General features: G+C 45.4%; 1 protein-coding gene across 7 annotated transcripts in view; it reads left to right on the forward strand.

Annotated features, from left to right (window-relative positions):
• Nucleotides 1-6,322: 6,322 nt before the first annotated feature.
• Nucleotides 6,323-12,985, forward strand: part of ESRP1 (epithelial splicing regulatory protein 1) — a 52,676-nt gene continuing 46,013 nt past the window's right edge. For all 7 annotated transcript variants that reach the window (XR_010348522.1, XR_010348526.1, XM_064391851.1 and 4 more), the window contains exons 1-4: nucleotides 6,323-6,668; nucleotides 6,875-7,003; nucleotides 7,856-7,969; nucleotides 10,443-10,557. Coding sequence is in view for 5 of the 7 variants with exons in the window: in XM_064391851.1 (XP_064247921.1) it covers nucleotides 6,537-6,668; nucleotides 6,875-7,003; nucleotides 7,856-7,969; nucleotides 10,443-10,557 (490 nt within the window). In the remaining 2 variants the exon portion in view is untranslated. The remainder of the gene's footprint in view (nucleotides 6,669-6,874; nucleotides 7,004-7,855; nucleotides 7,970-10,442; nucleotides 10,558-12,985) is intronic.

A 12,985-nucleotide genomic window follows, 5' to 3' on the forward strand; every position in this document is an offset into this window, starting at 1 on the left:
GCTCTGAGATCGTCGAGTCCAACCTTTCCCGTGCTAAAAGTGGGGCCGCAGTCGGGGTTGTGAGCAGCGGGGCGGTGCCCGCACTCCCCACAGACCCCGGTCCCCGCTGGGCGTCACCGCAGCCGCGCCGAGCCTTTGCCGCGCTCGGTTTCACGAGCTCCCTGCTGGTTCCTTTCAGCCCCGCCTGAGAAAACCTTTGCAGCTTTTCCCGTGCTTAAAGCAAACTATTTTCAGGTGAAGAACTTGTCGCTTCTCTCAAGCTCGTGAGGCACAATTCCTTTCAACCTTTCCAGATGTACCTGTTTAGCATCCATCGCCCTTCTGCAACAGCAGTGAAGTTGGACAAGCACTGGGAACACCACGAAGCCAAAGGCAGCCCGTGGCCAGGAGAATGATGTGGAATTGATCTTACGCAAGCGGTGCTGGTTACACAAGTTTTCTGTAGGAGCTCTATGCCTGACAGCAAAGCTGCACCATGTGTCTTTGGAGGAAGCTGTAAAAAGATGGGTTACACCTCTAGATGGAAATACCTCAGCCAAATACCTGCACTTTCCTCAACGGTGATAATTAATTAGCCCTTGCTATCTGCCTCTTGTGTCTGAAACAGCTGCTTATGAAATACACTGGTTTATGTGTGTATCAGGAATTCACAAGCCCCTTTCTTGTTCCAGTAGCTGAGCTTGCTCTTCTCTCAGCACTCCAAACTTTCACTTAACGCCAGGAGCAGCAGTCCTCTAGTTGTACTCCACATGAAAATGTTGCATCACTTTAAACAAGGCTGTGGTTCAATGTATCCATTTGCGGTGGTGAAACCAGTTCAGGAAGCTCCTGTCCCTGCAGCACGTGTTGGGGAGCCGGCCACAGCAGGCAATTCCCCAATGGGTTCTGCTGGCACACCTGAAGAGGTGCTAGAATTTCTTCTCAGTTCGCTGAAAACATGGTTCTTCCTCGTGCTATTTGAACACATGTAGTTAAAGTGCAAATCCCCTGAAAGAAATATTTTACAATCTTAAAACCAAGGGGCATCCTTGGCCATGCTGGTAGATTTGCCTGCTGTTATTCTTGCCCCAGCGTGGATCCTGTCTCATCCTGATGAATTACTAAACTCCTGACGTAAAATACAATATGTAGAAAATAAGAAAAACCCCTTTATATATATTTTACTAAAGTAGCACAATGCCTTTTGACACCTGGCATAGCTTGTTTTGATGACATTTGGGGCTCTTTGGAGATTTCTGTGGGCCAGTGGCTTTGCAGCTGCTCCAAAGGTGGGCATCACCGTGCGTGCCGTTGTGCCAGAGGAGCGCAGTCCCTGTCAGATGATTCTCTGCTGGGATAGCCTGCAACAGTACTGCAGCCAGCCCAGCCAGTGAGAGCCTTTGGTAGCTGGCAGGGGAATTCCAGCCCTGCACGTTTATCTGCAGGGACTCCCTCACTGCTGGGAGCAGCTGCAGCTCTGGATGTGAAGAATCAGCTTTGCAGGACTCCATTTAGATGGCTCTGAATGCAGTGTCATTGACTTCAGCACATGGCTGGGCTTACACATCAGGCATTTCCTTTCTGCAAGAACAGCAGTGCTTGAATGTCACACACGGTTGCATGATATCAAGAAGCAATTTGTGTATTTTGGGGGGTATTTTCTCCACTGATGAAAGTGGAGACAACAGAATTTGGTTAGGAACAGAAGTTATCTTAGAAACATTAAAAAAAAAAAGGTGACAAACATAACACATTCCAAAAAGAATAATAGAGATGATTCTCCAATTTCAGTTGTAAGAAGTTGATATTCTGGAAGGAAAGGAGGGAAAAGTGGTACAGGTGGGATACTTGTCAGAGACCAAAGGTCTGTGTAGGAAAGGATAACAGCTGCAGGTGGTATTGGGATGAAGACCCTTCTGTAGAGGAATAGAGCAGGACAGGAGATGCAGAACTGGCAGAAAAAATCTGGACATATTGAGAAGTGCAAAGTCACAGGTTGTTTGTTTGTTAGGAAGGGGATCAATGGGTGAAAGAAGGAAGCTTCAGAAAAATGGAGGAAACAAACACGAGGACACATGAGTCTCTTGCAGTGCTGGGGGCAGGGGGTGTGAGCTCCTTGGCAAGAAGAAGGGTGTGAGCTGTTTCAGAACTGTCCTGTTACAGTAAGTGGAACAAAAGGACACGTGGTGGGAAATCACCTGAACTAATACAAAAATGACAGAAAAACGGTTACATTGAGATTGGCAAAAGGGCTGGGCAGACAGACAGCAGGCAGGAAACAAAGGATTGCCAGAGAGGAGATGAGTACAGCCACAGTGAGCTGGGAGGAGCCCCGAGAGATCGATTTGCTTCAAAGCACCCCAGTACCTTCCTGTAGATAACAACACCCATGTCATCTGGAAGGTGACACTTCTTGCAAAGACTATGCTTGACCAGTCCCAGGACAACGGAATGGCCTGGGACAAGCAGCTGGAATGGGAGTACACAAATGCCAAGAGCCTGGGCAACACAGCCCAGGAACCTGACCAGCTGGTGCATGTTGTTAGACCAGATGCTGCAAGCATGCAAGAAAGTGCAAGAAAGAGGGTGGAATGGGAACTGTGACTGAAAACAACTGAAAACAGGTGTTTTAGGGAATGTATTAGCCAGGAAAGAGAAAAATAAAAGGTAATGGTTCTACAGTGGCAATTAGTGACAAGCAGCTTCATAAAGAAATGAATAAATGCAACAAGGATTAGCCAGTAACCCAAAAGACATAATGGGAATTCAAAATACATTCAGGGTACAGTTTCACTTTTGAAAGGGATTACTGTACATAATGCAACCTGCTGTAGCAATAATTTGGGGACTCTCATGCTCCTAGATGGACAGAGACACAGGATGAAACAATGAGGCAGAAGAGAGAAGAAATAAAGTGCATAAGCCAGAATACAACACATCATTAGTAAAGGAACAGGTGTTCATCCAAAAATCATTCTCACAAAGACAAGGGCTGCATCTCAAAAGCCAACCTGGCAGTGAGAAAGAAACTGCCCAGGAAAGATGATTAAGTTTCACTGAAAGACGAGCAGCCAGCCAAGCCAGAACTCTTTGTCTGGCATGCTCCACTGTGAAGTAATTTCAGAAACGTTCTGGACTTTTATACTAAAGTATAAATGTTTTCTAAGAAGTTGCAGTAAACTAAGACCTGAAAGGAAAACTGCACAAAGAAATCCTATGCCATTGAATCCTTCTGCTCTGGGCTAAGCAGAGACCACTAAGCAAACTCCCTGTGTGAGGACAAACTCACTCCTCAGATGAGCTGGTGCTGAGTACAGATCACCTGCATCCACTACTGAGGACAAACACCCCAGACCTTCACTTCACAAATGTTTTACTCTGTGCATCAAAAGCTGGAAGACAAACACACAAAGAAAACCAGGTGCTCTAAACCTCGGACAAATAGGGTACAATTATCTGTTTGCTGATATTGGATTCACATGAAAAATTTCAGCTACTGCTTTTAAAAACTGGAGGGATTAATTTGACATTTTAAGCCCTTAAATTGCAGTCTCTGCTACCAGTGAATGTCAATTTTGAAATCTTGGACCAGAGAGAGTGAAAATTACTCCAGCCATCGTGTGTCATGTTGGAATTTGGTAGCAGCCCCCACAAGGAGAACCAGGCTGCACCAAACCACAGTAGGGCAGGAAGAGGACGCCAGGCACTATGGGGACAAGTCAGCGGCTGACAGGATCCCCAGCAGTGGTGAAACACACCTGCTCCCTTCCTGACAAACAAATGTGTTTGTGCTAATGAAAGGTGGTGCAAGCTGTGAACCTGCAGCAGTATAAGGAATGTCCAGCTGAACAACCAGGTGACATGATGGGTGAGCAGCTGGCTCACAAGTCAGGTTAGAGTTGTAGTGAATGGGGTGACATCAGGCTGGCAACCTGTCACTAGTGGGGTTCCACAAGGCTCCATCCTTGGAGCAGTTATTTTCAATGTCTTCATTAAAAGACTTGGACATGAGACTCAAAGACATACTAAGTAAGTTTGCTGACAACACCAAATTGGGAGGAGCTGTCAATTCCTTTGAGGGCAAAGAGGCCCTGCAGAGGGTCATTGACAAATTAAGAGAGATGGGCAATCACCAATTCTATGAAGTTTAACAAAGGTTAGTGCCAGATGGTGCACCTGGGATGGGGCAATCCTGGATGTACAGACAGCCTGGGGAGCGAGAGACTGGAGAGCAGCACCACAGAAAGGGACCTGGGGGTCCTGGTCAGTGGAAAGTTGAATGTGAGCCAGCAGTGCCCTGGCAGGCAGGAGGGCCACCCTGTCCTGGGGGCATCAGGCACAGCATGGCCAGCAGGGCAGGGGAGGGGATTGTCCTGCTCTGCTCTGCACTGGGCAGCCTCACCTCGAGTGTTGTGTGACATTTTGATCACTGCAATATAAGAAAGATATAAACCTCTTAGAGAGCGTCCAAAGGAGGACCATCAGAATAGTGAAAGGCCTTGAGGGGAAACTTTATTAGGAGCAGCTGAGAAGAAAGGAAAAGACTGAGGTGAGACCTCATGACTGTCCTCAACATCCTCACAAGGAGCAAGTACATATCTCTTCATTCTTGTGACCAGTGACAAGAACTTGATCAAACAGCATGAAGAACTTGAGGAAACAGCATGAAGCTGAGTCAGGAAAGGTCTATGTTAGATATCAAGAAAAGGTTTTTCACCCAGAGGGTTGCTGGGCACTGGAACAGGATCCCCAGGGAAGTGGTCACATCACCAAGCCTTCATTAGTTCAAAAACCATTTGGACAGTTCTCTTAGGCACATGGTATGATTCTTGAGGTGTCCTGCACAGGGCCAGGAGTTGTACTCAATGATCCTGATGGGTCCCCTTGTTGCCTATTTCCCAACATGGAAATAAAACTCAAGATAATTTTAGTAAGGAGGTAATATAAAAGAGGATCTTTAATGAAGGCCTTCAGGGGCAGTCATGGAAAATGTCCACAAAAACCCACCCCCTCCGGGGATGAGTACATTTCTATAGGTTTTAGGAAATTAGTAAAATTGATAAAAAGCACTAATTAGAAGGACAAGTGGTGATGCAATTCCCCCCCAGGTCAAGCCCCTTCTCTGGAGCTCCCCCTTCAGCACTGGTTGTACTTTGTCCATGAGAATGTATCTCAAAGAGTTGTTCTCGGCCTTTGTTCCCAGGAAGAACCAAGAACCAGAACCACTGGGGCCTTGTACCCCCCGGGGTTTAGAACTCTGGAATTTGTTTTGTCTTTCTGCTTAGAGAAAGGCCATGGAAAAGTACTGGGAAAACTAGCTACTAATTCAATAGGTGACAGAGTTACAAATATATGTGTAAAGAACACAGAGAACATATAAAAGAAAAAAAAAAAAAGGCAAAACCCAAATGGCATCACCCTCTAATTCAGTATATTCCAGGAGTCTGTGATCTCAGTAAAAATTTCAAGATGCACCATCTCAATGAAGTTGGAAATTAACAACTGGTGTCTTAAAGAATTAAGTATATTACAGGATTTCCCTTCAGACAGAAAGTGTTGTTTACTCTGTGTTCTGTGATTTGTCATGAAAAACAATTTGTGTTGGAGAATTATGTATTTAAAAAGGAGATTTTAAAATAGAGATTTCACCATAAAACAAGAGAGATTGTCAAAAGGTCCAAAATCACCAACTCATCGAGGGAAGGCTGCCAAACCAGCCAGCTTTTAACACATGAGTTGATCCGGCGTCAGCGAACCGTAGAGAAGCTGCGATGCCGCTGCCTTAAGGACCGCAGAGGAAAAGGTTTTACCGCCCTGAGCCCCTGGTGTCCCTCGGAGCTGCTCCCGGGGACAGCCCGGCAACACAGCGCTCCCCGACCAAAGGGGAGCTGTTACCAGCGGCGTGGCCATCTCCCCCGCCCTTCGTCCGGGGGACGGAGCTGCCCTGGCAGGGCAGGAGCAGAGCTGTCCTCTGCGACATGTCCCGGCAGGACCGGGCGATCCCGCCCCGCCGCTGAGGAGTTGCACCATCCCGGTGCAGCGCGGCTCGGCAGGGTCCGGGCCGCCGTCGGGGCACGCTGAGGCTCCTCTGGGGGTCAGGGCTGCTCCTCCACCGTCGCGTCCCTGCAACATCTCCGCAATCCCGGCCCGCGCTGGGCGTCCCGGCGCAATCCCGGCGCCGCACTCCGGCCGCCGCCCCGCCACGTCCCGGGCGGCAGGGCCAATGGGCGGCGGCGCCAGGTGTGCGCTACCTGCACCACGTGGGCCGGGGGCGGGCAGGTGCCGCCGCGGCCCCGCGCAGAAAAGCTCGCAGCCATTGCGCCTTCCCCAGGAGCGCAGTTAGTGTGGGAGCGGCTGCCGCCCACCTCGGGGAAAAGGGGGTGGGAAAGAGGGGGAGCCGTGCGCCTCCCCCACGCCAGGTCCCTGGGGAGTGAGGCTGCAGCTGGGGGTTCTGCCGCTTGGGTCTGGCTTGGAAGCGCCTGGGGCAAGGAAAGTTTTCGGCTTCTTCTCTTTCCCCGCTTTTTCCTTTCCTTCTTTTTACCTTCTCTGGTGGCACGATGACGGCGTCCCCCGACTACCTGGTGATTCTCTTCGTGACCACGGCGGGCACCAACGGGGCAAGGTTGGGCTCAGACGAGCGAGAGCTGCTCCAGCTCCTGTGGAAAGTGGTCGACCTGAGGAGTAAGGAGGTATTTTCACCCGACGGGGGAGCACCCCGACCTGCTGCTCCCCTTGGCGCCTGCCATGCTGGATGCGGGCAGGGCGGTCTCGGCGCTGGGCTGGTAGTGGGTGTCCCAGGCTGGAGCAAGCTCTGGTGGAGGGTAGGGGCTGGTGCTGCAGGTGGGGACTTTCAGCCCGGAGAGCTGACTCACCCCCTCCTCTGCTTTCTCTGGAGCTGGGGCACCTGCATGACGTGCTGGTCCGGCCTGACCACACAGAACTGACGGCTGAGTGCCAGGAGATCACCCAAGTGGATGTGGAGAGCCTGGCACTGGCTCCACCGCTGGAGCAGGCATTGAGACAGGTGACACCCCATAACTGGCCGCGAAGTGCCGGTCTCCTTTGGCAGCTCCCCCGTGGGGTAGAGGTGGTATCATCATCTGCTTATCCCCACCACCAGAGCAGTGGAGCCTGGAACGGGAGCGCCACAAACACGTGTGGGCCAGGAAGCCTATAAGTGTAGGGCTCTGTGGGCCTTTCTCCCTTGCCTTTTCTTTATTTGCCTTGGGAAGGACTGAACCTCAAGGGAGGAAGGTTAGGGTTAGCTATTCCCCTACCCCACTCTCCTGCCGTGCTGGAGCCTGAGTGAGTTTCAGCTGAGAGTGAGCCCTGATCAGTGTTGGAAGAAGCCAGCTTTAGGTGTCCCCTGTTAAGGCTTGTTCTCATCAGTCCTGAGAAGATGATGGTACTGAAGCCTCTAGATTAACAAGGAAGTGTGTGTGATTCCCATTGAGGAAATCAATGGGCTGAAAGCCTGTCTTCTGTCTTCTTTCTGATATGTTTGAGTGCCCTGTCTAAAAAGCTCTTCTGCCCCAGTACTGCCTCAGGTCTTTGCAATCAGCTTTGTCTCATTGCAATGCTCTTGCAAATCTTGAAAAGGATTTTCTTCTGTGGTGTGGGCTGTCTGTGTAGCCATACAGAAGAAGGGGGCAAAGGGGTGGTTTCCTTCTGAAGAGATTTATTATGGAAGTTAGCATGTGCTTAGCTAGTAAGAAACAAACCTACAGAAGTGAAGGAGTAGGTTTATATAAAAAAAAAAAATTCCAGCTCTGTGCTCCTGCTGCCCAGGGATAACATGTTACCAACTGATGACACTGCCTAGTGGTGCCACTCTGTACTCTGTAACATGTATGTCTTTTCTTGTTCCTGCCAACAGTTTAATCAGTCCGTGAGCAATGAACTGAACATTGGTGTAGGTACTTCTTTCTGTTTCTGTACTGATGGACAGTTGCACATTAGGCAGGTTCTACACCCTGAAGCTTCCAAAAAGGTATGTAGTTGTAGCTTAAGTCTTACTCGTAATGTGCTTTTTATGATTTTTTGCAAAGCAAATCAACTTTTCTCTACTATGAGGGTATCTCCACACAACTGTAACACAAACATTGCTTGTATGTAATCTGCTTACGGGGCTAAAGAGGCTGTGTGGAATGTACACACAGAGAGGGCATATACAGTGCCCTGTTCTTTTGTGGTCTTGAGATGCCTTTTTAAGTCAAATCAGAAGGAAGAGGCTTTTAAATGTTTGAGAAAGGAGAAATGAATTGATAGTACTTGTAACTTCTACAGAGTTAACAGGTGGGATGTGGGATTGTTGCTAAATAATTAACAGCTATAAATTGTTTTTGGAAATTTTACATTTATGCCTAGTTATAGCAACTTTCAATCTTTGGGTATTGAGTTGTCACTCCAAAGGCAGTGTTCATATTTGTGAGGAGCTGAATGGTAGTGTGAGGCAGGCTATGAGTGATGATTAATTCTGTAGTCTGGAGTTTTCCATAACTTCAGAGTTGCCAAATCACTAACAGTGTCATGAAGTCCTGCCTGCTTTTCATTAGTGATAGGGTTGCAGCAATATGTGAGTCTCTCTGGTTCTGAAATAACTGCCTCAATATTAATAACCCCTCATTTTGTGGTTTGGTGTGAACACGCGTTGCTCTGTAACTGAGCTGTTCTGCTCCTCTCATTGTACCTGACTTCTGTGCCCATCAATTTGCTGCCCTAACTTTCAAGGGACACTGCTGCAGGTCTGTGCTGTTACAAAAGTGATACTGAATGAGCTTGTAGTACAAGTACGAGGTTGTAGTACTTGCTTGTGCTTTAAGTATTGATAGCTTAGAAGAGGAACAGTGAGCATTATTCACAGTGAAGGGACAGTCCTTATATACGTAATTTGCCTTCTATGACCTAAAACATGAGAAAATGTGGAAACAGGTTTTTAAAATACTTTCTTCTTGCTAATAAAGTAAAACTTGTTATCCATTTAAATTATGTGAGTAAAAGAAGGGACACATCCTACAATTATTTTAGTTGATTTGATGTCAGGGATCCTTTTTCTGTATCATAACAGGGGCACAGACAGGCATAAAATCTTTTTTAAAATCTTCTGTTGCTGTTTTGTTAAGAATGTTTCATTTGAAATTTGCTTCGTGCTGCCTGTAGATTAAGTAAACCCAATCCTTGTGAGACTTGTAATAGTTTTTTGAATATCCTAATGCAGGGATTGCACTGTGGGATGACTAAGATCCAGATAGGCAGAAATCTCTAGGCTCTTGAAGGTGTTTATTTCTAAGGTATCCATTCTGAAGCCACCTAGCAACTCCTGGTATTCAGAGAATAAATTGGCATCAGCCATTCCAAAAGAACATAAATGAAGTACAGAACTTCATTTCACATCAAGGAAGAAGATCATGCTAAATCCTAGAGCAGGAAATGTTGGCAAGCCCATCTGCATTTTCATAAGTCTTTAAAGAGTATAGTTTGCCTAATACACCTGTCCATATGCTAAGATAAGCTCTAATGTTCTCAAAGCAGAATTTGTTTTAGAGCCTAAACTGTGTTCTTTGGGCTCCCAAAATGTGCTTTCACATAGGCTGCTGTTATAATGCCAACATGCTAATTAGTCGTTGAATCCCAGAAAGCCTTTATCTGTAGTCTAGAGAGGCCTTGCAGGCAACCAACAGCCAGAAGGAATATGTAATATTCTGTCTGGGGTGAAGAGCTAGCTGAAGGAGTAAGGGTTTGCACTGGTTTTAAGAGCTGCCCCCAAGAGTTCTCCATGTCTTCTCCCTTCCACTCCAAAAAAAATTAGAAGCTGTACACTGTCCCACCACTACATGTGGTAGATGTAGTGGTGGGACAAGAAGAGATTCATTGACTTCTAGTGGGCTGCATAACTTGCTTCTGGCTTTGTATGCTGCAGTTGAAGCAGTTACCATGCATGGGCTGACAACCTCTGCACCATGTCAAACCCTCTTCTGCACAGTAGATTTTTTTATTTGTTGGAAATAAATATTTGAAGTATGACTATTCTCTGAAAACAGCCTTTTCTATAAACTAAAATATCTGCTGGTCTTGCAAAATTTGCTTAATTCTACAAACTGAACTGACTACCCTCTGGCTTTATACAGTTAAAATTGCAATCAAGAATTGATGATAAATGTTGCAATAGGAGGCATTTGCTCTGTTACATATATATTGGATTTGAAGCTCTAGTAATAATGGCAAATGTTTCTCTGGCACTACAAAAGCACATTTCTCTTATTAAACAATATAAAGAGAAAGCTGTTTAAGAAAAAGAAGTTTAGGAACATACCTGGCTAAGAAGAGCTATAAAGAGCAATCTGTAGCAGAGATTGTTTGTGTTTCCTATCTATTCTAAAGATATTGTTAGAATGTTTAGTATCTATACACAAAGTAGTTTAAACTCGCCCTAACTGACAGTAGTTACTTTGTTCCTTTTACAGAATATTTTACTGCCTGAATGCTTCTACTCCTTTTTTGACTTACGGAAAGAGTTCAAGAAGTGTTGCCCTGGCTCACCAGAAGTTAGCAAACTCGATGTTGCAGCCATGACAGAATGTATCCTTTTAACAGTGATTGTGTCTCTGCTGCTGTTACAGTCTTGGCTGAATTTTAGGACAGAGGTGTATGAGTAATGCTTGCAACACATGTTTAGGGGTGGTATAACTTTAATGAGTGACTTGGAGCTGTACTTAGTTTTCTCACAAAGATAAAAGCATATGAGGATTAATGCTTCCATGGAGAAAATCCTGTATTTCTTCTTGACTTCTGTATGTTTTCTTTACCATCTTTGTTTGTCTCACACTAAACTGTGAAGTTTAAAGAAAGCAGCACTTTTTTTTTTTTTTTTTCAAATTGCTATTGTGAATTGTAATATTCAAGTTTAGGTGTTGAGTTTTATAGCATCAGTTAGATTTTTATTTTATTTTAGGCAAGAGCAAATGTTGGGAGACCACCTTAATTTTCAGGAGGAGATGTTTATTGTTGGTATGACCTAGTAGTGAATATCTTAACACAGGGATACTGTTGCAACATGTGGTATTCAGTCTCATAGAAGGTGCACATGCTGCACCTCATAGGGTGGGGCTTGGCTGGCACCTAGATGCAGTCAGTAGTATGTTTCCATTTTCAGTGATAGGGATGTCTAAAACTGCCTTCTGAATCGTCTGAAGGGGTCTGTAACCCCATCCTGTCTGGCTCTTTCCTAGTCTGAACTTGAGAGCTGAAGCTGTGATTTGGCCATGCCTTCTTCCCTGGCAGCCTCCCCTGTTGCTGCAATCTTCAGTCCTTATCCCAGAAATATTCTTGGACACAGAGCTATTGAAGTAGGGGTCCCAAAAGTCAGGTATCAAGGAGGAATAAAGGAATTTGAGATGTTTGTCTTTGGTATTGGTGGTTGATGTTGCTGCTATTGTTTTTAATAACTTTTCTTCTGACTTGCTTATTGTGTCCATGGAGTGGTTGCCATTAAGAGGTGATGTCTGTGGCTTCAGAAATTTTTGGGCTTTCACTGCAGAACTAGTATTGCCTGGGCTTTGTACCTGTTGGGGGCATAAAATATGGGGGTGGATTTTTGTGTTTAATCATTCTGCTCTACTTTAGCTACAAACTAAGATTAATCTCTGCTAATGAAGGGACAAAAAGTTATTTCTCCCCATATTCTGAAGGAAAGCAGTACACTTAGAGTAGGATTCTGAATCTTTATGAAGAAAAGTGAAATAAATGCTGTGGTGCATTGAAACTGGATGATGGAGACTTCTTAAAGTTATGGTCAAAAACTTAATACATTGTTTAAGGAATGCTTTGACATGACCTGGAGAAATTAAAGACAGTGAGCTACTTCAGCTGTTTCAGAGAGTTGCCCTTATTTTTTCCTTATGTGAATGTCTGGGGTATGCCTTTCCACTGTGGAAGGAGTTGTATGACTGTAGCTAGCTGGAGTGTCACTGGTCAGCTAGGGCATGGTGGTGGACTGTGTATTCCCTGCCTGCTGGGGAGAGGGAGGCAAACCACCCTGTGTTACCTGACTGTCAGGAAGTCTGCTGATAGTCAGGTAACTGTCAGGAGTTAGAGCTAGTGCTGCCTGAGAATAGTTTTGGCAATTTCCAATAATATTTTCTCCAAGTTCCTAGAAGTTTAGTCAGTCTATCCAAATGCACTCAGCTTGAGTCAAGTTCTGGATAAGATATGCTGCTTATGGTATATAAACCTAACTTCATTCTGGCCTTGCATTTATTTTTGTGGCTTTTGTTTTGTAACTGATGAGGCTCTTATTTGTCAACTTGCTATATTTATGCAACATGGTTAAAATCAATTGTCTCTCCCCTATTGTTGTGTGAGAGTGTGGCAGCAGAGGATGCAGAGACCAAAAAGGGTAAAACAATTTTTGTTTTCTTTTATTGACAAATATGATACTTTTCAGCAAGGTGAGGAGAAAGAAAATTATCACCTTAGTCTCCTCAGTGTCAGAAGCTGCAGAGGTTAACTGCCCTTGTAGACCATGGACATGTATGTGATCTTTAGGATAAAAAGATTGTTTAAGCAGCTGAGGAGTCTAAAGACTAGTTCCATAAATTGTGTGCAGAGTTGTTTAGTTCTTCTTCCTTCATGTAAGGCTATGCTGGGGTGTGGACACAAGAACAAATCAGAAATAAGTACAGTAGGTTGAAATGAAGCAGATTAGCACATAGAATCTGATCAAGCTCTTTTTATTCTTGTAGAAATAATCAAAAGCTTCTTGGCCTCACAGCTAAAGAAGGTGTATGAATCTTCTGTGATTTCTGCCACAGAAACTAAAGTGTGCCAAATACATTAGCATTTGGTGAGGATGGAAGGTTTTAATATGGAGCTGAGGTAATGACTAGATATTCAAGAGACCTGCATTTAGAGACTGGTAGAAGCAGGATTAGAATGATTTTTGGGCACATTCCTTCATGTGCTTACATCTCTATTTATACAAACCTGGTGGTGATCAGTAAGAGGAAAC

This window comes from Passer domesticus, chromosome 1 (assembly GCF_036417665.1).
Source record: "Passer domesticus isolate bPasDom1 chromosome 1, bPasDom1.hap1, whole genome shotgun sequence".
NCBI lineage: Eukaryota > Metazoa > Chordata > Aves > Passeriformes > Passeridae > Passer > Passer domesticus.